Source organism: Ceratotherium simum, chromosome 2 (genome assembly GCF_057802395.1).
Source record: "Ceratotherium simum simum isolate JZ-2026a chromosome 2, ASM5780239v1, whole genome shotgun sequence".
Classification (NCBI taxonomy): Eukaryota; Metazoa; Chordata; class Mammalia; order Perissodactyla; family Rhinocerotidae; genus Ceratotherium; species Ceratotherium simum.
The window spans coordinates 95528311-95550492 of NC_141901.1; the positions used below are offsets into that span (position 1 = coordinate 95528311).

General features: G+C 41.7%; 1 protein-coding gene across 3 annotated transcripts in view; it reads right to left on the bottom strand.

Annotated features, from left to right (window-relative positions):
* Positions 1-986: 986 nt before the first annotated feature.
* DNAJC6 (DnaJ heat shock protein family (Hsp40) member C6) overlaps positions 987-22182 on the bottom strand; it is a 131755-nt gene continuing 110559 nt past the window's right edge. For all 3 annotated transcript variants that reach the window (XM_087449358.1, XM_087449365.1, XM_087449372.1), the window contains exons 12-19: positions 21015-21449; positions 17700-17834; positions 13533-13601; positions 12435-12554; positions 7797-8060; positions 5414-5556; positions 3889-4065; positions 987-3252 (exon numbers count right to left, since the gene is read on the bottom strand). In XM_087449358.1, the coding sequence (XP_087305484.1) occupies positions 3151-3252; positions 3889-4065; positions 5414-5556; positions 7797-8060; positions 12435-12554; positions 13533-13601; positions 17700-17834; positions 21015-21449 (1445 nt within the window). In that variant the 3' untranslated portion in view covers positions 987-3150. The remainder of the gene's footprint in view (positions 3253-3888; positions 4066-5413; positions 5557-7796; positions 8061-12434; positions 12555-13532; positions 13602-17699; positions 17835-21014; positions 21450-22182) is intronic.

Consider the following 22182-nt stretch of genomic DNA (forward strand, 5'->3'; position numbering starts at 1 on the left):
CAGATCTCCGTCAGCCCAAGGAGAGAGAAATAAGAGACCATCGGCTGCCTTTTCCCGCTCAACTTATCCACTCCCCACAACCTGAGGTTTTGGTGCAGTTCCAGCGCCAAGAGCCTTGTCTTATTGACTATCGGTAACAATAGCAATAACTGCTCTTTAGTGAGTACCCACTTAATAAAAGACAGTTTAGGTACACAGTCCCTAATTCCTCCATGGCAGGGTTGTTAAATTCTATTTTACAGGTGATAAGATTAAGACTTAAAGAGTTTAAGAAATTTGCCCAATATGACAGTCTTTAAGTGGAAAAACCAGGATTCAAACCCAGTCTTTTGGTCTCAAACCAACACTGTACCACTCTGTCCAAACACCAGGGTTTAGCCTTAGAGCAACCAAAACCTGTTTACGTGACCTAAATTCCCCAGGAGATGTTTCCAGCAGGGAAACTGTCCTGTTGCTGTGATGGCTGTTTCTGGAATTCAACCTTTGTGTTCATTCCTCACACAATAGTGTTTCAGCAGCAGCATTAGGATCCAACTTGAACGTTCTTCCAGAGACAGTCCACGATAGTTCCAATGCTCTTGATTTGCAGCATTTGCTCCCAAATGAACATGCTGCTTCTGTCCTTAAAAACTAAAATATCTGTTTTCTATGATTAAGTCCCAGACTCCCAGAATCAATCTCTGCCTCAGCACACAATTGCAGCTTTGAATATCCATTAATAGTCTAGCTAGGAGACCAGGATTTCTATGCTGATTCTTTTTGAAACACAGCATTCATGTAGCATGAGCAGAAGTGTGTGCGCGTGGTGGCAAGGTTGCTTAGAGTATAAATCCAGAAATCCTGTCAGATTGGGGCAAATGTATTATATGCTTTTCATATTCTTTCCCCATAACTTTTCTTAAAAGTGAATCATGTCGGAAGGTGTAATTCAAGTTTGTAATTATATTCCTACAGGTGCAAAAATAACAGGTTTCTACAAATATTTCTGAGCCTTTTAATATACATTACAAATATTTTAGACCAATCACATTTTGTTGTGTGTAACGTATTTACAAAACAAAAAATATATTACAATAAATATGAATGAAACAGTGAATCTGATCAACAACAAGCTCTGTCACAACCAGATATTTAAAAGGAATGCAAAAACCTGTTGGTCTGCATATGTTAAGAGTTTTGAGATAAATAGGGGTCCAGAATTATAATGTATCTGGAAAAGAGATGAGGGAAATCCCAAATTTAGGTTAGGTAAGATTCTTTCTCATTGCTAATTATATAATGTTTAATGATGTTTTAAACTGTGAGCATTGATGAATTATCCAAACATGATACAAAGCTAATATAGTTCTACCATTTCAAAATGTACATGACAGTCACATAATATCCTTTTAAGTATTATCATTATATACTGTAGTTCACACGATATCTACAAATGTGAATGAGAAAGAAACAAGTCACAGCAACATATCTTACATTCCAATTTTAAATAAGACAAGCACAGACTGGATCAAACATTATTTTATAATACGTTAATAAATAACACCTAGTTTGTTATGGTTACCTTGAACAGTTTACAGCTGTATATTTAAGAGGAGAACATTTTCTGTGAATTTCACATTGTCAGTAAAAGGTAAAATAAATAATGAACCTTTATAACCAAAAAAAAAAAAGAAAGAAAGAGAGTTCTATATAGAACATAAAGTATTTTTGACATGCTGCTTTTCCAGTACAGTTTGCCACAAGAAAATTAAAATAGAAACAAAAAATGATTGTCTTTTAAAAACAAGTTTTGAAAGCTTTTCACAACATTGAGCATGAACCTTCTAAGATTAGCATGGAAATCTTTTTGCCCATCTGCTTTGCATATATATACTATGCACATCGTGCATGTGCGCAGCAAAAGAGATCTGTTCAAGTCACCGGATAACAACTGCTTACCCCTCAAAATGAGGAACAGCCAAAACACCAAACCGAAATCCTACCAGTCTCAAGTCTGCAAAGGTTTCATTCTTGCTTCGCTTTCACAGATGTTGCTGTGTGAATCTTGTCCCACCTACTTTCAAAACAAGAAACCCCACTGTAATCATCCAAGGGGTCCAGTCTCACCAGGTTGGGGGGGAACCTGGTTCCTCAAAGAGAATTCTGACAAGCTGTCTCCTCGGTCTGTAGGTGAGCACAGCTCTCGCTGCGCCTGCACCTGTCTGCTTACTAGTGCTCAGTGTTGTCTTCTCTTCTCTTACCACCGCCACTCACAGACCTAGAGGACACTGTGTCCCTGCTAGATACAAGTCCTGCCCAATGGCTCTACCACCTTGGCTAAGCCAAAGGAAGAGCATTAAGCCTTGTGGCAAAATTAGAAGTTTCTTTCAAATCAGGTTTAGAGTTGTTGTTATGGCATTAAGACTTTTTCTTTAAGCAACCACAGTTTTCTAAAGGGAAAGGAAGGGAGCAGCCCAACTTTCTGACCGGGAATCAAGATTTCTACATCCTCAAAGTCTCTATTCTCTTTCGTCAGCATTTCCACTACTTTTTACCTTATCCAGAAAGAGTTGGTGGTAACCACTAGATTGTAGTATAATCACTTTGCACAATTCGAGTTCTCTTACATCTGTTAGGCCTCTTGACCACAAGTGTCTACAGTATTACGCTAAAGACCATAGTAAACTTCCATTAAAAAAATACTTGATGGTTGCGTTCCTGGAGTCCATGTAAAGCCGTTGCTCAAATTACATCTTTCCAAGAAAATCTAGAAACCATTAGTTAAAATCCAACATGTAATCCTATTACCATAACTTTTGCTCATTACTCCTATTCTCAGACAATGAGACAGGTGCCAGGCCTTCAGTGGCCTCTATTTTCCATTTCCCCACAAAATGCTGAGTAGGCTTGCAGAGGGCAGGCTGGAACATTGTAACTCTGCAAGGTCACCTGACTACAAGTTCCTCTGCAGCTTTGGACCTTTTACGGAGGGGACTTGAGAAAACAAACATCCAAGATCGTTATCAATGAGGAATTAATTCACGAGTAATTTAGCAGTTTAGTACTAGATACATGTTACTGGAGTTTTTGGTTCATCTGTGAAAACCTCAGAATCGTGACACACACTAAGCGTCAGCACAGGTCTGCAGCAGAGATGGAAAAGCTCAGAAATTAATACAAGGGCTTCTGGCCCTGATTTTCAAATTCAGACCAGGCATCATTGAGCTCCATGAAAATCATCTTTGCATATTGTTCATAGGGTTGCCCAGTAGCCTACAGAAAAAACAAAGCATGCATCAGATACCACAGACCAAAATTTATTCATATTAAAATTTTCACTGCTATATGTGGGCTCTAAGTAATTGAAATTTTTTTTCTATTAGGCCATTTCTCTTTTTGCAGCCCAATCTGTGTGACCCTAATTACTACAACGTCCCCAGAACGCCCTCTCTGCAGAACTTCTCATATGGTGGTAGTCATCAGTCAATGAGTAAGTAACAGAGAACTCATGGGGCAGCAAAAGATGCCTCTCCATTCTCCAGAAGTATCTACCAAATGACAAAGGTTCATGACAGCCTCTCTCCAACTGATTGTATTTCTAAACTCATATTTTCACATTTCTAAAAATAGTTAAGTTCTTTGAGACGCTAAAAACTAGTTAGTGGTGACCCTTACACATCTCTAAGTAAAGGCCCCATTCTGTTCTTTGTAATATATATTTTGATTTCTTTTCGCCCACTTTATAAAGTATAATATTTGTTTAAATACCCAATTTTAGCCCATGGACTTGATTTTATCATATAAATGGCGTAATAACCAGCAAATTGAAAGTATGATGTTTTAACACATGCTCATAAACTAATGAAATGAGGAGCAGACAAGCAACACGAGAGGGCAGGCTATACTCACTTTATCTGGGTGCACCACCAGCACGGCCCTCCTATACACCTTCTTCACCTGCTCTGGCGTTACCAGGTCTGCCATGCCAACTGGTTTCCACTTGGTCTCCCCAGCCCACAGCACGGTGTGCATTGTGGAGAGCAGTGCTCTGATGTTTCTCTCTTTGCCTTCAATCCATTCCAGAATCTGTAAATGCAGAGAGAATTAAGATATTCAAATGCTTTTGAGTCCAGAAGGTCTTCATTGGGATGCTCCAACAACGTCACAGGACTTGGGGCTCCCTGCATACTCCACGCCGCTTCCTCTACTGGAATGCTTCTCCATCCCTACCTCCTGCCTTGTCTTTCTGGTGAACTCTTCATCATCCTTCAAAAGCCTGCTCAGGAATTTCATACTGTCCACCTTTGAGATATTGTAATTGTCTGTGTGTTTGTCTTTCCCTGCCATTAGGCAGAGCTGTTTGAGGAAAGGTACTGTTTCTTATCTGTCACAATATCTCAGGAACCAAATAACCCGCCTGGCACAGGATAGAGTTCAAGGAGGTTTGTTAAATAAATTAATTAATCCATTTAGTCATTCATTCCAACTATTCATTCTACTATTTGAATCTTCATAGTTTGAACAAATGAGGTGATTAGGTTGAAGGGTTCATAACCATGCATCAGCATTTAGCACAGAACAGGAGCTAAGTGCGTATCTGTTGTTGAAGGAATGGTTGAGTCCAGGTTAATGATGGCTACTCTCCCAAACAATTAAATACCCTGTACCAACTAAACAACCAAGCATGGTTTAAAAGACATAAATGACTTCCTTTTATAGAAAACTGTGAGTTTGCCTAATGAACAGAAGTTATCGAGATGGAGCACCAAGTTTTTAAAAGGAATATAAAGTCTCTGTGCTGTTATGTGAAGTGAAAAGCAAATGCAAACAAAGGATCCTACAGTGTACTCAAAGAAGTCTCAAAGAATCTATGCATCTTCAACACATGTTCCAATCTGTCTGGAAATGTATTTTTTCAAAATGTGTAAGATTGGCTGCCTCTGCTGGTCCTGGTTTTGGAGATGTTTTAATGTAGTAGCAGGATAGAACCTCATCTTCCAGTTTGTGACAGTGTCAGCATATTTAGTATTTTGTCGCATAGGAATCCAACCTCTCCATCTCTGAAGAGCATTCCAAGTCTCTTGATCTTTCAGACTCTTCGACTACCTCGCACAATTCATCAACATAACACCCTTTTGTTTCCAGGCTAACCTGGGTGCACCTGTCCACACAACATCCTCATCTATGAAATAAGGGGGTTAGAGTAGCTGGGTTGCAACCTTAAAAATAATAATTAAAAAAAATTGGAGAAACATTTTTTCCCCCAGATCAAATCGTACCTCGACTTTCAGAATTAAAAACAGATAAAAATACAACTGCTTTGGTTAAAAGTGGAGGGAAGCTGTGAACGAGGGATGCTGATGGCTCCACACACATGACCTTGTCATTGACCTTGTCATACAGGATAATCACGCTGGCTCAGGGGCTCGCTCACCTTTAACTTCTCGGGATCCATTTCCTTAGCCATTTCTTCCTTTCTCATCTCAGCTATTGTTCGAGGCCCCTTTTTGTCTTTGTGAGCATTGAAACCTTGACCAGAAAGTAGGTCTTCAAAATCAGCTGCCTTTTGTTTCCCTTCTGCAATATAATTTTTGAAAAATCATTACAGTTTCTACTCAAACATAATATCATACCATTATCTCCTAATATTTAGAGTCTTCAAGGTGCTTTCACATGCATTAAGCCCTTTAATCCTCACACTTACCTTGTGAGTAGGGAATGAGACTGTCATGTCCATTTTGTAGATGAGAAAAATGAAGTCTGGAGAACTTATCATAGACCATGATCATATACCATGATCCAGAATCATGCACCATGTCCATGGCAAAGCTAGGACTTGAGGCTGGATCGTTAGACTAAATCGAATTCCGCCATTCCGTTTCCACTGTACCATCTTTTTATAAATGAGGATACGCATAGTTCCCCGCCCCCGCCCCAGTCATACATCTAGTTAGTGTCAGTTATGGGACTAAGACCTGGGTTTTGGTTCTTGAAATTCACGCATGCCACCACTTTCCTGCCCACACCCAGCTGACACTTTTAGTCGGTCATAGTGCTCTTTTTCTCCAAGTCTGGCTGTGGCCTCACACTCTTTCTCAGTCTGTTTGGAGAAGCAGCCTAGCATGGTGGCGAAGAGCAAAGACTCAGGAGACAGACTCTCCAGGCTTGAATTCCAGCTCTGCCACTTATTAGCAAGGTTCCCTTGGGGCAAGTTACTTATCTTCATGCCTCAATCTCCTCATCTGTAAAGCAGGGATGGTGTTAATAATTCTACTTACTTCAGAGGGTTGTTGTAAGAATTGATGTTAACATTTTAAAGTGCCCAGAACAGTGTCTGGCTATTTCAGTGTTCGTTAAATTAACCCAAATGCAGCAGTCCATGCAGTCAATGCCCATCACCCAGAGTTGGTATCTGAATTGAAACTGTAAGGTGTCCTTACACACGCTTGCACTTGCACACACTAACATGTAAGTGCTCTGAGACTAGGAATTTAATCTGTCCTGTTCACTGCTGTAGCCTCAAGGTTTTCTACTCGGAAGAAGCTCGATAAATATTTGCTGACTGAAGACACTGGCCCCACATCTACTCACAATAAAAATGGAAAGGAAGCCACGTGACTCTATGGAATTGTTCAAGGACTATCCACTGCTAACCGAAGAACAAACATGATGCTACGTATTCCCAACGGAAGAATCCCTGTCGTGTTAGTATTGTGAGAAGGCACCTGTGCGACAGCCAGGAGAGTGTGTCCATTAAGAGCAGGGGTTCTGGAGCCAGATTGCCTGGGTCCAAATCTTGCCTGGGTCTACTCACAAGCTGTATGAATTGAGGAAATTACTTTATCGATCTCTGTCATAGATCCTCATCTACAATATGGGGTTGGTTTTGAAGATTACATAATAATACAGGAAAACTGCTTAGAATAACACCTGACATAGAGTGAATACTCAACAAATGTTAGCTACTGCTACTAGGAGAAGCAGAAGAATTTCCTTTTCCACGTTCCATAGAGAGAAAGGCATGTTTCCTCATCGTGTTCCCATATATTTCATTCTTGGGTATGATCACATCATTTGGAATGTAAAATGTATCATAACAGGTCTTTTTACAAACTCAAATTTAACCATCCCTGCTATGAAAAAGGTGTTATTTTTTACTCATCAAAAATCCCATTCAAAAAAAAATGGAATCCCATCAAGAGTATCCTCCAGCCTTAGCTGTTGGCCCATTTTGTGTTAACTTTCTTCTCTTCTGAGAAGAAAAACCCAGCACAGGAAACCCACTGATCTCGGGGACATCCACCAACCGGAGCATAAGAAAGACCAAATGTCCAAGACATATCCACTCTTCCACTTGGGACCAAGGGCAAATGGGAACACAGTGCCTGAAAGGTTTCCACCATTTCTCTTCCAGCCCCTCTTCCAAAGGGGCAACAGCCTCAAGATCCACCCACCCTCCACTCGCATCCACTCAGTCTTCATTTAGTGCCTACTGTGTGCCAAGTGCTATGCTAGGTGCTAATGGTAACGTGGCAAAAAAAGATCAGGTCCCTGCCCTCCGTCTGGTCTCGGTGTGGAGAGAGAACGAGGCCTGAGCCAGCAGTCACAAAACCACACGAGAGGTATTAAGAGCGTGGTAAACCCAGGGGCTCCAGGCACAGAGTTGGAGGCAGGGACCACGTGATGTCTCTTCAACTGTAAGATTGCCTCAGAAACTACTGGAAGTGTTTCCTGTCTCCTTCTTCAGATGCACACATGTACACACATTATGGCAACACAGGCCACCCTACAGCCAGGCTCCAGACCACCATCCTTACCCAAATTCGCGGACCCTTTCCCACGCTCGGTCTGGCCGCCAGGCACGCCCGAGAAGCTCACGTTGTAGTTGGGCCGGTTCTGGGGAGAGGAGTGCGCCGTGCTGGGCTGGGGCTTCGATGGCGTCTGCTGCCAAGTGTAGCCTCCCACCTGCTGCCACCCTCCACCCAGGGGTTGGGGAGAGGCCTTCTGCGGTGAGCTGAGAGGGGGAAATCCTCCACCCAGTCCAGTGGGTGTGGTGGGTTTGCTGGCAAATGAAGAACCACCTACAGAAAAAAGGGAGAAGGAAGGTAATGCTATTGTGAGTAGCCTCTGACTCTTATGTCCCAAGTGATCATTTGCACTGACTTTAGTGGAAATTGCCTTGACTGACAGCAGAGTTAACCTTCCTAATAAAGAAACTGCAGGCATATGCTTCCTTTAATCCCCAAGATGACATTTTTAGGTATGTAATAATAGCCCCATCTTTTCTTCAGATGAACAAACTGCAGCTCAGAGCAGTTAAGTGATTTTCGCAAAGTCACACAGCCAGCATATGGCAGAACCGGGACTTAAATCCAAGTGTTTGACTCCAAGCCAGTGCCACTGTGTCATCCCTCCCCTCCTTCCCACCTTCTAAGCAGATACTATTTCTTCCCTGGAGTAAAAACTACCAAATGACACAAACAGGGAATAAAACAAAATACGTCCACTCATTAAGCTGCTACTTCCACTTCAAATATCAGGATTAATCATTGTCATACATACAAGCATGTTAGCACCCAAGAGTAAACAAGGATGCTTTGAAATTTGACAAGTAGGTTTCAGTTTCACACAACCTGCACGTCATTGCAGGAGAGTAAACGCAGCCGACACTGGGACAACTCTGAACAGGGCAAAGGATCTTATTCAAGCTTTAACAAATGATATTACTTTGTATCAGGAATTTAAATAGAACCTTGATTCCATAATCTCCTAACTTTCAAGTGCTCACTGCATGTATCCTGGGCTATTTCCAAAATATGAAGACCAACTGTGGCCGGTGTTTAACGAGGTAGAAGGAGAGACTGACTGTGATGATCTCCAGAGACCCTGTCATGCACCAAAACCCCAAGTCACGGTGATAATATAACACTTCTATTCGTTCATTTATGAACCACTATTGAGCATCTCCTACAAGCCAAGCAGTAGACACAGTGGTGAAAAGGCAGATGCTGACCTTTCTCTCAAGGGGCTCATCAAGGTTGTAGGACTTTCTGATGTCTACCCTTCCAGGATATTTTCTACCCATGTTCACCAATTCTAATTTTTAATGCCACTGAAGCAGAGAATTGACAGAAATACAAAGAAGCAGCAAAACCCAGAGGCCGCTGCTATCCTTCTTAAAAGCTAGAGCAGTGGTTATCAACCTTGACTGTGCACTAGAAACACCCGGGGAGCTTTAAACACCGCCCCCCATACCCAAGCCACAGCCAGACCAATTAACTCAGAACATCCACGGGAGGAACTAAGGCATTGGTGTTCGTATCAGAATTGTTCAGCGTGAAGATGCCTCAAGGAGAAGGACGCTGTCTTTTGTCTTTCCTGAATTGCAGCTGTCTAATTTGTAAGTTTAATTTTCACTCTAAAGCAATTGCCTAGGAGTCAAAAATTTTAGCTTGCAGCTCCTGCTCATATACCTGCTCACTGCGTGGCTTTAGGAAAGTCACTTAACTAGTTTCCCCAGCAGTTGTAAAAATGACTGCGTTTCAAAAACGACAAAGCACTCTTGAATTCCTCCTAGATTGGTTGTTGTAGTGATATGAGTGTAGCTATTCTGAAACTATTTTTGTTGTCTATTAATGTTGCTGGGATCCAGGGAAACGGAAGTTACACATACGGAATAGGGGAAGGCAAGGAAGAACCCTGTGGTACTGGATGGAATTATATATATTTGTACCCACTCATCTCCTATCTCTAGCTCCTGAAAGGTAGAGTAATAGCACCCACCCCACTACCAAAGAACACACTTAACACATAGATTTTGGTTTCTAAATACAATTCCCCACAAAAAGGAATGAGGATTCCTTCAATAATGACTGATTCCAGGACGGGGGCATAAAAATTTCAAGACAAGCCTAGAACATGTTGCTGTTCCATAAAGAAAGTTCTCAAAACATGATGGAATCAAGAGAAAAGGGCATAGAAGCCAGAACAATGGGGCTTTCAAAAACCAAATCTAAGACAACATGAACATTAAAGGAAATAATGACAGTAATGGATGATAATCCACTGAATCAAAAAAAAAAAAAAAACTATTAGTCCATTCTGATGAGAGAGAGAGAAAGAGAGAGAAAAGAGATTCTTCCTAACAGTGAGATGCCAATTAATATATGTAGAAAGCAGGACAGAATCAGAAAATCACAATTTTGCAAATATCATAGTAATGACTGCTTCAGGCAAGAATCATTAATAAATGCTAAAACCAGGGGCCGGCCCAGTGGTGCAAGCGGTTAAGTGCGCGCGATCCACTGTGGCGGCCCGGGGTTCGCTGGTTCGGATCCCGGGCGTGCACCAACACACTGCTTGGCAAGCCATGCTGTGGCAGCGTCCCATATAAAGTGGAGGAAGATGGGCACAGATGTTAGCCCAGGGCCGTCTTCCTCAGCAAAAAAAAAAAAAAAAGGAGGATTGGCGGATGTTAGCACAGGGCTGATCTCCTCACAAAAAAAATAAAATAAAATAAATGCTAAAACCAGCAGGGGAAAGTCAGATAGAGAATAGGACATTCTCAAATAGATTATCTCAAATAGGATAGTCTCATATTATCTCCCCTAGACTACTCATTAATCGCAAAGGGAAAAATGGTAACTTTACAATGAAGAAAACTGGCAGATTTCACCTTAATCAAGTGATCAAAGTTAACAAACTGAGACTTTTTCAACTGGCCAGTACCCTTCAACTATCAATGTCATGAAAGGCAAAGAAAGGCTGATTTCTTTCTTCCAGATTAAAGTGTCTAAAAGGACATGACAACTAAATGCAAGATGTGATGTTGGATTTTAAAAAAGAACTTCCTCTAAGGGTCACCTCTTCAGAGAGGCCTTCCCTAACACCCTCATGACTAAAATAACACCCCCACCCACCCATCACTCACCATCACTTCTCCACCTGATTTTTTCACAGCACTCTGCACGCGGGTTATGTGAGCAAGCTTTAGAGCTAGACTTCACGGGGCCGAAACCTTGTGACTTGGGCATGTTACTAACATTTTATGCCCCAGTTTTCCTCATCTGCAAAATGAGGATTATAACAGTCCCTACTTGAAAAGATTATTGGGAAGATTAAATGAAATGATATCTGTAAAGCACTTAAAATAGTCCCTGACACATAGCGAAGCCTCCAATAAACATTAATTCTTGTTTTTATTATCTGACATCATATTGCATATTAATTCATTTACTGTTTGTTTCTCCCTCTAGAATACAAGCTTTAGGAAGGCAGGAATTTTGTTTTAGTTTTGTTTGGCTGGTTGGTTGTTTTTTATTAAAATAGTGTTTGTACATAGAAGGCACTTAGTAAACAGTTGTGGAATGAATAAACAGATGAAAAATGAACAGTGAATGAGATTTTATTTGAAGTAGAATTTCAACTGATGTTATTATTTTTAAATTTGAAGATTACCTTAAGATACAAAGAAGGGGAAAAAATTTGAGAGTTCTTAAAAGAAAGAAAAACTTTAAAGAATAAATAATGGAAGGTCAAGATTCTGACACTATTAATAGTAGCCATGCTCTCATTGCCTGCAGACAATTTGTCTCTAAATGCCTCAGGAGGGCTTTCTGAGGACCTAAACTATCAACATGGCCAATCCAAACCTTTGTGGCAGGGCTACCCCACCCCTCTTTAAGAACTCTGCACTGCCCAGAGGAGGGAGGAAAGAAGAGGAAGAAAAGTTTCGAGAAGTGCTAGTCCAATGAACTACTCCTTGGAAAAAGGTTCCTTGGTAAAACAGTTTGAGAACCCTGTAGACTACATCCCTTTTGGGGAGCATCACCGTAAACACTGATTCTCAGAAGTTTTTGCAGTAATCGAAGTCCTCTGAACCCAGTGTTTCCAAAATTACTTGTTCATGGAACACTTATCCTATAACGATGATCAACTTATGATGAAAAACACTTTGGAAATACTATACAAAAAATCTATTTTCTGTATGGAATTTTACAAACGGACCAGAGAGCACTGGAGTCTGTGCAGGGAAGAGGGATCCCAGTGTGAGCATCTCACTGGTAACATCCCAGGGAGGCCCACGCATGGCTGGCCCCATGCGGCACAAATCTATCTGACCAGCCTCATTTCTCCACGTTTCCCTATGTTACTTTTGCTGCAGCCAAACTCTGTTGTCCTGGAAGTTCCAACTTTTTCATGCTACTAATCCAAAATTAGGTATCAGAGAAACGGATTAATTGGGGTTATTTCTAACCCAATATATGAAGCCTGTTTCCATTCTTTTAAAGCCAATCTCAGGTTTTAAAGTGTAGTTTAAGAATACACACGATTTTAGGTCCCAGGTAACACAGGATTTCAGGTCCCAGGTTAGCTTATTAACACCAAAGACTTATATTCGAGACTTTGTAACCACAAGTAAATGTTCTTTATATTTTAACCTGCTAAGTCTGTACCTAATGTCCCCAAGTCAGCAAAAGGATCGAGAGTCTGGGGTTTGCTCTGATGGGTGGGAGTGCCATGGGAGGATCCCGTCGGGCTGGTGGCAGCTGATCTGCTTCCCATGCCAAAACCTCCTGCAAGGGGAAGAAGAGCATTGAAAAGGAGTTAGTTGTCCAAGGCTGAATTCCGAAATTCAGAAGTCCGGAGCTACTCCCCATCTCGCCCCTGAGGGCAAATTAGGAGATATGTTAGAAGTTGCTAGACCCTGTTGCTCTGACTTAAGTGAATAGTGGCCTGGAGCAGGGACAGGGAACAGAGAAGGCATACGTCGTTTCCTGGCCACACGTGAACTGTTATGCCCTGTGTCTACCTCTCATGTCACCCGACTTCATTATCTCCTGTGGGATTTGGAGTCAGGCCTGGATCTGAGTTCTGGCTCTGCTACTTCCTAGCTGAGCGACCTTAGGCATATTGAGCTTCAGCATTTTCTCCCTTGTTAAAAAAGGAAACAATTACTGCTTCAGAAAGTTGCTGTGATAAACACACACACACAACGTGCTTAATTTGCACAGCATTGGGAACGCAATCCCACAAGACAGCTCTCAAGAAATACCATACTAGCCATGAGGAAGAGAGCTTATTTATTACAGAGAAATCCAGCCCTGAACAAGTGCTTTGTGAAGAAAGAAGACTATTCAGATTATCTAGCATCCACTCTATGCCAGAAATTTTCATAAAAGTTACTTCACTTAAACTTATACAACTGTGTGGGGTAAGAATTATGAACCCCATTTTACAGATAAGAAAACTGAGGTTTAGACGTGTAAAAAATCTAAGAGCTTCCAAGTGGCTGAGTTAGACATATGCCCAGATGTGTCTAATTCTATTGTCAAGACGGACATTCAGCAAATGAGACTCAGAAAAGGTAAATAACATATAATATGCAGCACCATCATGTCATCGTGGGCAATGTGGAAAACTCCGCCAGAAAGTGGGTCTTGAGGAAATGACACAGGAGGGCTGTAATCCTCTGAAGTCTGCACTTCATCTTGGGTGAGGGATATGCTTTAGCAATTGGTTAAATGTGCACAAAAATAACCGCTGACCATTACCTGGTTTAGTGTGCCAGTCCCAACCGCCTGAAACATCTGGCTGAACATTCACGGCAGGTGTACTAGAAGCTGCAAGTGGGGAGAAGAAAGAGAATCAGGACAAGAGAGCTCAGAATCCACTTTTCTGAGATCACACGGGAATATGCTATCCCTTCCATGAAGCCTGCATGGCCCTCCAAGGTCCCAAGTGATTTATCTCTCCCTCCGAGCTCTCGCCACATCTGCAGCATTGATATTTGTGCCTCCATCTGTGGTTAGTACGTCCATGAGGGCTGGTGGAAGCCATACACTGTCTGTCTCTGTTCCTTCTTTGGCTCACCTTTATTTGACCTCAATATCCACACACTTTGAATTATAACTGTGCATATGCCTATCTCCACTAAATTGTGAGTTCCTTGAGGGCAAGAACTATCTTATTCATCTTTGTGTGTCTCACCTCTACACAACACAAAGTCAGGGGGCAATAAGAAAAAGTGAAAAGAAAGTTAAATTCAATTCGCCTTAGGTTGGCATTATCCAGTGTGCGAGAGGCATGATCCACTTAGGACTGAAATTTTGTTTTCTCTCTGCTGTGACATGAATTGAGAATGATGAGTCATTCAGAACGTGTCTTGGGCACTGACTATATGCCACCCACCATGCTGGTGTCAGAGATGTGTTTATTGTCACTCAAAACAAACTCATTGCAGCTTCAAAATAGATCATTCTGACCCCCTCAAAGTTCCAAATGTAGAATTTAAAAGAAATGTTCAGCTAAAGAGAATCAGATTATTAGAGGAATACACATTGGTAGCGTTAAGTTTTTTCCGCATCTATAAAATCCAAATAAGAAACAGGATGCCATAAGAATGAATTTCTTTCTAAGGTACCTCTAGGTTCTATCCATAAAATCAGTGGGTAAAATGTATATACTAAACTAACATTGCAAGTGGGATTTAAGACACACACACATATACACACATACTACCACCACCACCACCAAAAGAACAATTAAATCACCAAGATTAGCATTACCAAACCTTATGTTTACCTGTTTTGTTTGCTGAGTACAAACCAAGACAGCCCGTACCTTCCCATCATTAAGTTAAGAAGAACATGCCATTATCAGCAGTAACAGTTATTTCCTGTCTATTCCTTTTTTCCCCACAATAATCCATGAAAACTGAGGTGGAAATTGGACCATTTTGATAACATTTGCTGTCTGATTTCCTTTCACTCTAATCTTAGTCTTACATCCAACTGAGATGTAGAACCAGGTGTTAGAGCTTCAACCTTATTACTGATCAAAACCACAAACCCTCATGACCACCTACCCTGTGCAAGGCGCCACACCAGGCAAAGGAAAGGTAAAAGACACATTGCCTATCCTCAAGAAACTTAGAATCCGTTGGAGATAGAGGAATACACAAATGAAAAAGTAATTACCTAATATTTTAATCTCTATTTTGTCTTTTATTATGGTTATTTGTTTACTTGTTCTTCCAACACCAGGTTCCAAGTAATTATTTTCTTCAGAGTATATGTTCGATAAATATTTGTTGAACTCAAAGGCAGTATTTCTTGATTTTCAGAAGAGATTGGTGGTGCCTTGTGGAAATCTGGAGAAGTGCCCCAAGGATTTGGAGGTGGGCAATCTGACCCCCAATCTAACATCTGCATCTCACCCATGTTATCCTATATGAAGATGGTGCCACTGACTCACTAACAGTGGAATGATCGTTGCTTTCCCAGCAAGGATCGTGAAAAATCCTTTCCCTCACTGGCATGACACAGGCCAAAATAAGAAGTGTGGCCACAAAACAGAGGAGTGCTAGCTGGCCTAAACTGGGTGATAAACAACATATTCTAACCAGCTCACAGGAAGCAGAGAACCAGACTGAGAACTGCCATGCTGAAGCATGAACATCTATACCCATGTGACATAAAAGGTAGCACTCACCCAAATATTAAATTCACAGTATTAAAGTCAGGAAAATGTGTGACCTTATAAATGCTATCACTACGTATCAAAAAGACTTAGATAGGAAAAAATGAGGTAATTCATTTTACATTTACATATTAGACAGAAAAAATAGATAGACGGCACCTACTGTGTACCAGTAAGTCTTTTAGGCACTTGGGAACCATTAATGAACAAAACAAAGACCCCTGCCTTTGTGGAACTCGTGTTCCAGTGGGGAGAGACAGACAACAAAAAATAAACAGGTAAGTGAATGATTCAGTATACTGGAAGTTGGTAAGTATAGTGGACAGGAAAATGTAGAGTAAGGGCAGGGGGCCGAGTTGTGACTTGGAAAGAGGAGTCCCCATGGTGAGACTCCACTGAGAGGTGACATTTGAGAAAGATTCAAAGGAGGTGAAGGAGTTAGCCATGCCCATGTCTGGGGAGGCGGGCACAGCCAGCGTAACAGCACAGAGGCCAGTATGGTGGGAATGGAGAGAGCAGGAGGGAGAGGATAGGAAATGAGGTCACAGGCACTGAGGTACAGGGCCTAGGGAGGCCCTTTCGAGGACTCTGGCTAACATGCTAAGTCAAATAGGGAGCCATTTTGAGCAGAGCAATGACATGAGTGACATTTTAAATAAGTGAGCAAAAATAACTGGTTTAACCTATCTCCTTGCATCTTTCCTCCCAGGGTAACCAACTTCCAATCAGGAGATTCTCTTACGTCGGCACTACTCAAGCGTGAGAGGTGATTTTCTTGTATGTTGTCCTGTGGACCCACTTCAAACAGTTTGAGATTTTAGATCAGTTGGAAATGACCCATAAGGGTTGTTCCTGGACTGATTTCTCATTTTTAGTCATTACGGTTTGACCAGTGTTACACAACTCATCTTCCTTTTGCATTTGCGTGGCTTCCATAAAGTCAAGCTGATGATGAGATTATGTTCTCCGGGCAAGCTGAGGGTGCATTTGACAATATGTGGCCCTCTGGATTGAGGCTAATAATGTTCAAGAGCCTTCAACATCAGGAATGAGCTACAATTCACTAGCTCAAGGCCATTTGTCCTTCCCCGAAGAGCTCCTGTTTTAATCAATATTACCTAAATGATAGCCTTTTGCACTTGCAAATTGATGTTATTACTTTCTTTCCACACAACCTAAGCCTGTAACATAGAAATATAATGTGAGCCATATATATAATTTAAAATTTTCTAGGTGCCGGCCCTATGGCATAGCAGTTAAGTGCGCACGCTCCAGTGCTGGCGGCCCGGGTTCAGATCCCGGGCACGCACCGAGGTACCGCTTGTCGGGCCACGCTGTGGCGGTGTCCCATATAAAGTGAAGGAAGATGGGCACAGATGTTAGCCCAGGGCCAGTCTTCCTCAGCAAAAAGAGGAGGATTGGCACAGATGTTAGCTCAGAGCTGATCTTCCTCACAAACACACACAAAAAATGAAAAAACGAAAAAAATAAAAATAAAAAAATAAAATTTTCTAGGAGTCATATTAAAAAAGGTAAAAAGGTACTGGTGAAATTAATTTTAATGTATTTTATTTAATCCAATATATTCAAAATATTGTCTTAAGAATCAATATAAAAATATTAATGAGATACTTTATATTCTTCTTTTGTACTAAGTTTTGAAATACTTAGAGCTCATTTTAAATCAGACTAGCCACATTTCAAGTGCTCAACAGCCACTAGTGGCTTCATATTAGGCAAAATAGATCTAATACATCAGGGCATTATATTCTAAATTTTGTTTTGTGGAATACTAATTTTGTGGAATGCTTATATCACACATTATTAATCTAAGACTCATTTTTTTCCATATATCAAAGATTTCTCCAATGAGGATGCATCTTCCAATAAATTAAAAGTGGCAGCCTTTTTTTTATTTCTTATCAGCACATAAAATAAAGATACATCCTACAATCAATGGTGCCTTATAATTCTGTGCATGTAGCTCTAATGCAAAAAAGAATTCCACATCAAGTAAGTTTTAGGAAAGCTGAATAAAACAAAGTTAAGCAGGCTTCCTTACTGTAAGACATCCCAGAGCTTTTAATATGTTAATGTGAATTGTTAATTTCCAAAAGAGAGATGCATTATGTAGCTTTTTTCCCCAAAAAACACCTATAGGATGCTTTTATATCTGAGCACCCACTGCTCTCTTGTGGAAAACTATGTTCCACTGAACACAATGTAAAATACTTCCCTACCATGCACTGTAGGTGAGGGACTTCTCGTAGGCTGAAGAAAGGGATCACTGGAAGCACTGGACGTGTTCAGAAAAGAACCCAGCAAATCTTGACCTGATGGCTTAGAAGGTGCTCCAAATGGGTCAAACGTGGCACCTAGAAAAGAATAGGAAAAATGTGTTTTTTTGTCCCATGAGTTCATTTATTCAATAAATATTGAAGAATTGCCACTATTGCCAGGCCCTAGGCCAAATACATGAAAAATGGGGACAATGCCTGCCTCCTGGGCTGCTCCACAGGCCCGTCCTATCCTTAAAACTTCCTCCAGGGCTAACAATGGATCCTAAGGTTTTCCGACCACACATAAGTAATTCCTTCTTTGTGGACAAAGGAGGAGTCTGGATTTATCTGTTGGATGAACCATAAACACCACAATAGGGCCCCTTGGGTCACTGGGCATCTTAAAAACATGAAATAAGTCAAGTTTACAGACTAGCTGAGAAGACAAGGCCAACACAGAAGAATCAAGGAGTGGCAAACCATGCCTGGACCAGAGGAGGTGCTCTGTGAATGAACTGTGTTCATGCTGAATGAATTAGTGGACAAATACCAGGCAGGGGGCTCAGCTTTTAAGGCAAACAGTAGAAAACCTCACTGACCGGTTTTATTTAGTTTTGTTTTGTGTTGTTAGTAGTCTCTAGCTCACTTGAAAGTTAAAAAGAGAAGAAAATGAGTGTGACAAAAACTGAACTCTCTTCATATCTTATGTCCTATGGAACTCAAATGTCGTTTCCAAAACTGCCTCTCAACAACCTGCTAGAAACTAGTCGCAGATTTCATGAAGTGAGGAAAGGTTTGTGAATGAACTAAGAAGACTAGAACGAAGTGGGCAGCTGAGGTGTCCAGCATCAATGCAACAACACTACTATTGTATCATTTCTTAGGGTTTACATTGCCTTTCATAAAGAATACCTCAGCTGATCCTCAACATTTCCCTGTCACACAGAAGTGGTATTATTTTCTTTCTACTGACAATAAAACTGAGGTTCAGAAAGCCAAGTTTCTCGCCCAATATCAAGTAAATAATAGGGCTGGAATTCATGCTCAAGTCTTTCTGACTCCAAACTCCAGGAATCTCCCAAAGGCATCTCACATTCCTCAGAGGCGTGAAATGAACGCAGAGCTGCATGTGTATAATGGGCCTTTAATTTCTCATTATTGGGCAAGGAACAAAACTCCCTTTAGCTCCTTCCTAATCTGTAAGTACCAAGCTAAGGTGCTGATTGCTTCCTGGAGTGAGATTGACCTATTCTAGGAATAGACAAGTAGAATCAAACAAGCTAATGAATAAATCCAACTCTCCAAACCCAGGCAGAATATGTGGTTTAATATGTGTTCAGCTTCAGTGACATAATGCTCTCCTAATACCCGCTGGGCAGATTAGTCTTGTGTAGGAGCAATGGTATCAACTATTTGTCAGGCACTCTGCTACATAGTATGTATCCCTTACCCCGTCCAATATTCACAAAACTTTATCCCTCCTATAAAGTGAGAATACCAACATCTACAGAGTAACTAGAAGAGGACACCAGGCTTATCCCTCCAATTCTAAGTCTGAAGCCAACTAGTGGAGGATGCTAAAATCTTTTTGGTACACTTGTAATATCAATTTATGTTAAATTAGAGGCATTCTCCAATAGCTAAAAGTGAACTTCCCAACACCAGAAGACAGGAGCTCAAAATCTAGTCTTTACAACAATGCTGACAGGTTAGTAACTTTATCCCATTTTACAACTAAGAAGGTGAAGGTTTTTTAACAAGGCTACACAGATAGTTAAGTGTCTGTTCCAGCATTCAAATCCAAGCCTTTAACTCTGGACTCTGTGTTCTTTCTGCTTCCTCTTGGGGGACAGAATACTCGAGTTCTAGATCTGGGTTTGCCACTAATCAGCTGTGTATCCTTGGACAAGTCCTTCAATATATCTAGGCCTCCATTTCATTGTCTACAACCTGAGGCACAGATTTAACTAATGTCTCACAGGTCCCTTCCAGCTCTGACACTGGAACACAACTATCTGCATGGGACTCTGATGAATTACATCCTCGAAAGTCACACAGGGTGCACAGTCTCAAGATGTGACCGAGTACGATGCTATCTTGGATCTTGGGGATACTGTTCCCTACTCAGCTTTTATTCACTTTGGTGAGTAAGAACTGGATGGAAGGAAGTGAAGTACAGAGGAAATAGCCTGGGATTCAGGGCACCTGGGCTCACACCCTGACTCCATCAATAACTAATGTAGGAGCTTGAGCCTCAGCACCAACATCCAGTGATTCCGAGACTCACTCTTACAAAAGAATGCCTCCAGCTCAACTAAATCAAGACCAGCCAGAGCCTTCTGAGAAGTGAAGGATGAGCTTAGAAAAGAAAGTTCCTACAGGTTACCACAGGCCTGGAGAGTCGAGACATGTCTCTTTACTCTTCCTAATGTGATGCCATCTTGGTTAACGGTGACAGTAACAAGGGGCAGCTGTTTCTTCAGAAGCTATAACAGACCTCTGCTTACCCACCTACACTGTCTTGCAAATGTCAAAAAATTGTGGACGACCAGGTGAGTCTGTAGCAATGAGCAGAGTTAAGCTAACTGAGTCACATGGGGCTCAAACTCCTTCCCTGGCACCAACTGCTCTGCTCCAGCAGCTGTGCAGCTGGCTTAAGTCCCTTAACCAGATCTTGAAGTAACAAGCACTTCTCTGCACGGCCGAAGTGTATTCAGAAAACTACAATTCCAGGAAGACATTACAGGAAAACTGAGGGGAAGCTCTGCAGTCAAGTGGGCTAGTTCTGGACCCCGGCCCCATCAATTACTAGCTGTATAAACATATGCTACTAATTTCACTCCAAGCCTCTGTTTCCTCAACTATAAAACAGGGATAATAATAGCACCTCTTTACTGGGTTTTTATAAGAACTGAATCCATGTTTAGTTAAATTCCATGCTTGGCAAATGTTAAGTACCCCATAAATATTAGCTGTTATTATTAATAATAATCCATCAGTCTACGTCTCCAAGCAGATGTAACTAAAGCAGCTCAGAGACTGAAGCCCTGAAAAGAAAATAAGAGTGAGGAGCTCAAATATTCACTCTTAGACCGTCCCACCAAAACGGACAATATTTCTGCTGTGTTCTCCACTTAAATGGAGATAGAGACCTCTCTAAGGGACTTTTAAGGACACCAGAAAAGTCTAGCTTATCAGGAAAGTTCGATTCTACCTGCTTGGCCGGATGGTTATAATTCAAAACTGAGAGGTACAGTGCAACATGGAAAACATTACCTTCTCCCACTCTGAGAGTTGGAGACGCGGAGGCAGAGGCGGCAGACCGGCGCGGTGTTGACTGGGTGGATGCAGGTCCACTCGGGTGAAACACGTCTTCCACCCCCGACTGTCCAGCCTGGGCAGGGCCGGCCGCACCTCCACCCCCAAACAGGTCACTCAGCAGCTCAGAATTGGTGGGAGGAGCCGCCGGCGGAGAGAAACTCTTACTCACTGCAGACCCTTCTAGGCCCAGAAGGTCCACGTCCTCGGGGGGCGGAGGGGCAGCTGGCTCCTGTGGCTTTGTGCTGGGCTTCTTGGCTCCGTGATGTTTGTCACCATTGGCATTGCCATGTGGACTAGAAAGGGTCAGAAGTTCATCGTCTGATTGCTCACTTTCCTGATTCACTAGGGCAGCGTGGTCCTCCTCGCAGAAGGATTTCTCCGATTTCTGATCTAGGAAAGGCCAGTATGCCAATCAACAGTTAGTTACTGGCCATAGCTTTATTGGTCTTTGTTAGAATATATGTATATCACTCTAGAAAGAGAGAAGGAACCCTGAGCAAACAGTGCTTTCAGACCGTTACCAATGGAAAACTTGATGTATTTCCCATTAGATTCCATCACCACCTGTTGGGCATCTGAGAGGCAGTACAGCACAGAGGTGAAGAGCAAGAACTCGCAAGTCAGACAGCCTGGGTTTGAATTCCAGCTCCACCGCTTACCAGCTCTGTGACACTGAGAAAGTTACTGCACATCTCTGTGTCTTGGTTTCCTCCTCAGCAACATGGGGGCAATAAATAGTACCTAACTCACATCATGGCTGTGAAAATTACATGAGGTGGTATATAGAAAGTGCTCAGATCTATAGTTAAGTAGTACTTCAGCGTTTTTTATTATTATTATTATTTTTGTTATTATCATTTTCCAAGTACTATGCTAGGAGCTTTGAAAAAAAATCTCCAAGTCCTTTGCCGATTCTCTCACTGCCTTTTACTTCTCCATGTGGCCTGTAGCCAAAAGCAAGGCCTTTCTCCCACAGTCTGGAGCAGAAGTGAACCCCACCCCCACAACAAGTGAACAGAGGGAATGGCTGTGCCATGGATGGTCCTTACACCAACCTAAAGGAGATACTTTCAGCATAAGATGGGCAGCAGGAAAGGTGTCTTCTGGGGAAGGAATGGAGAGG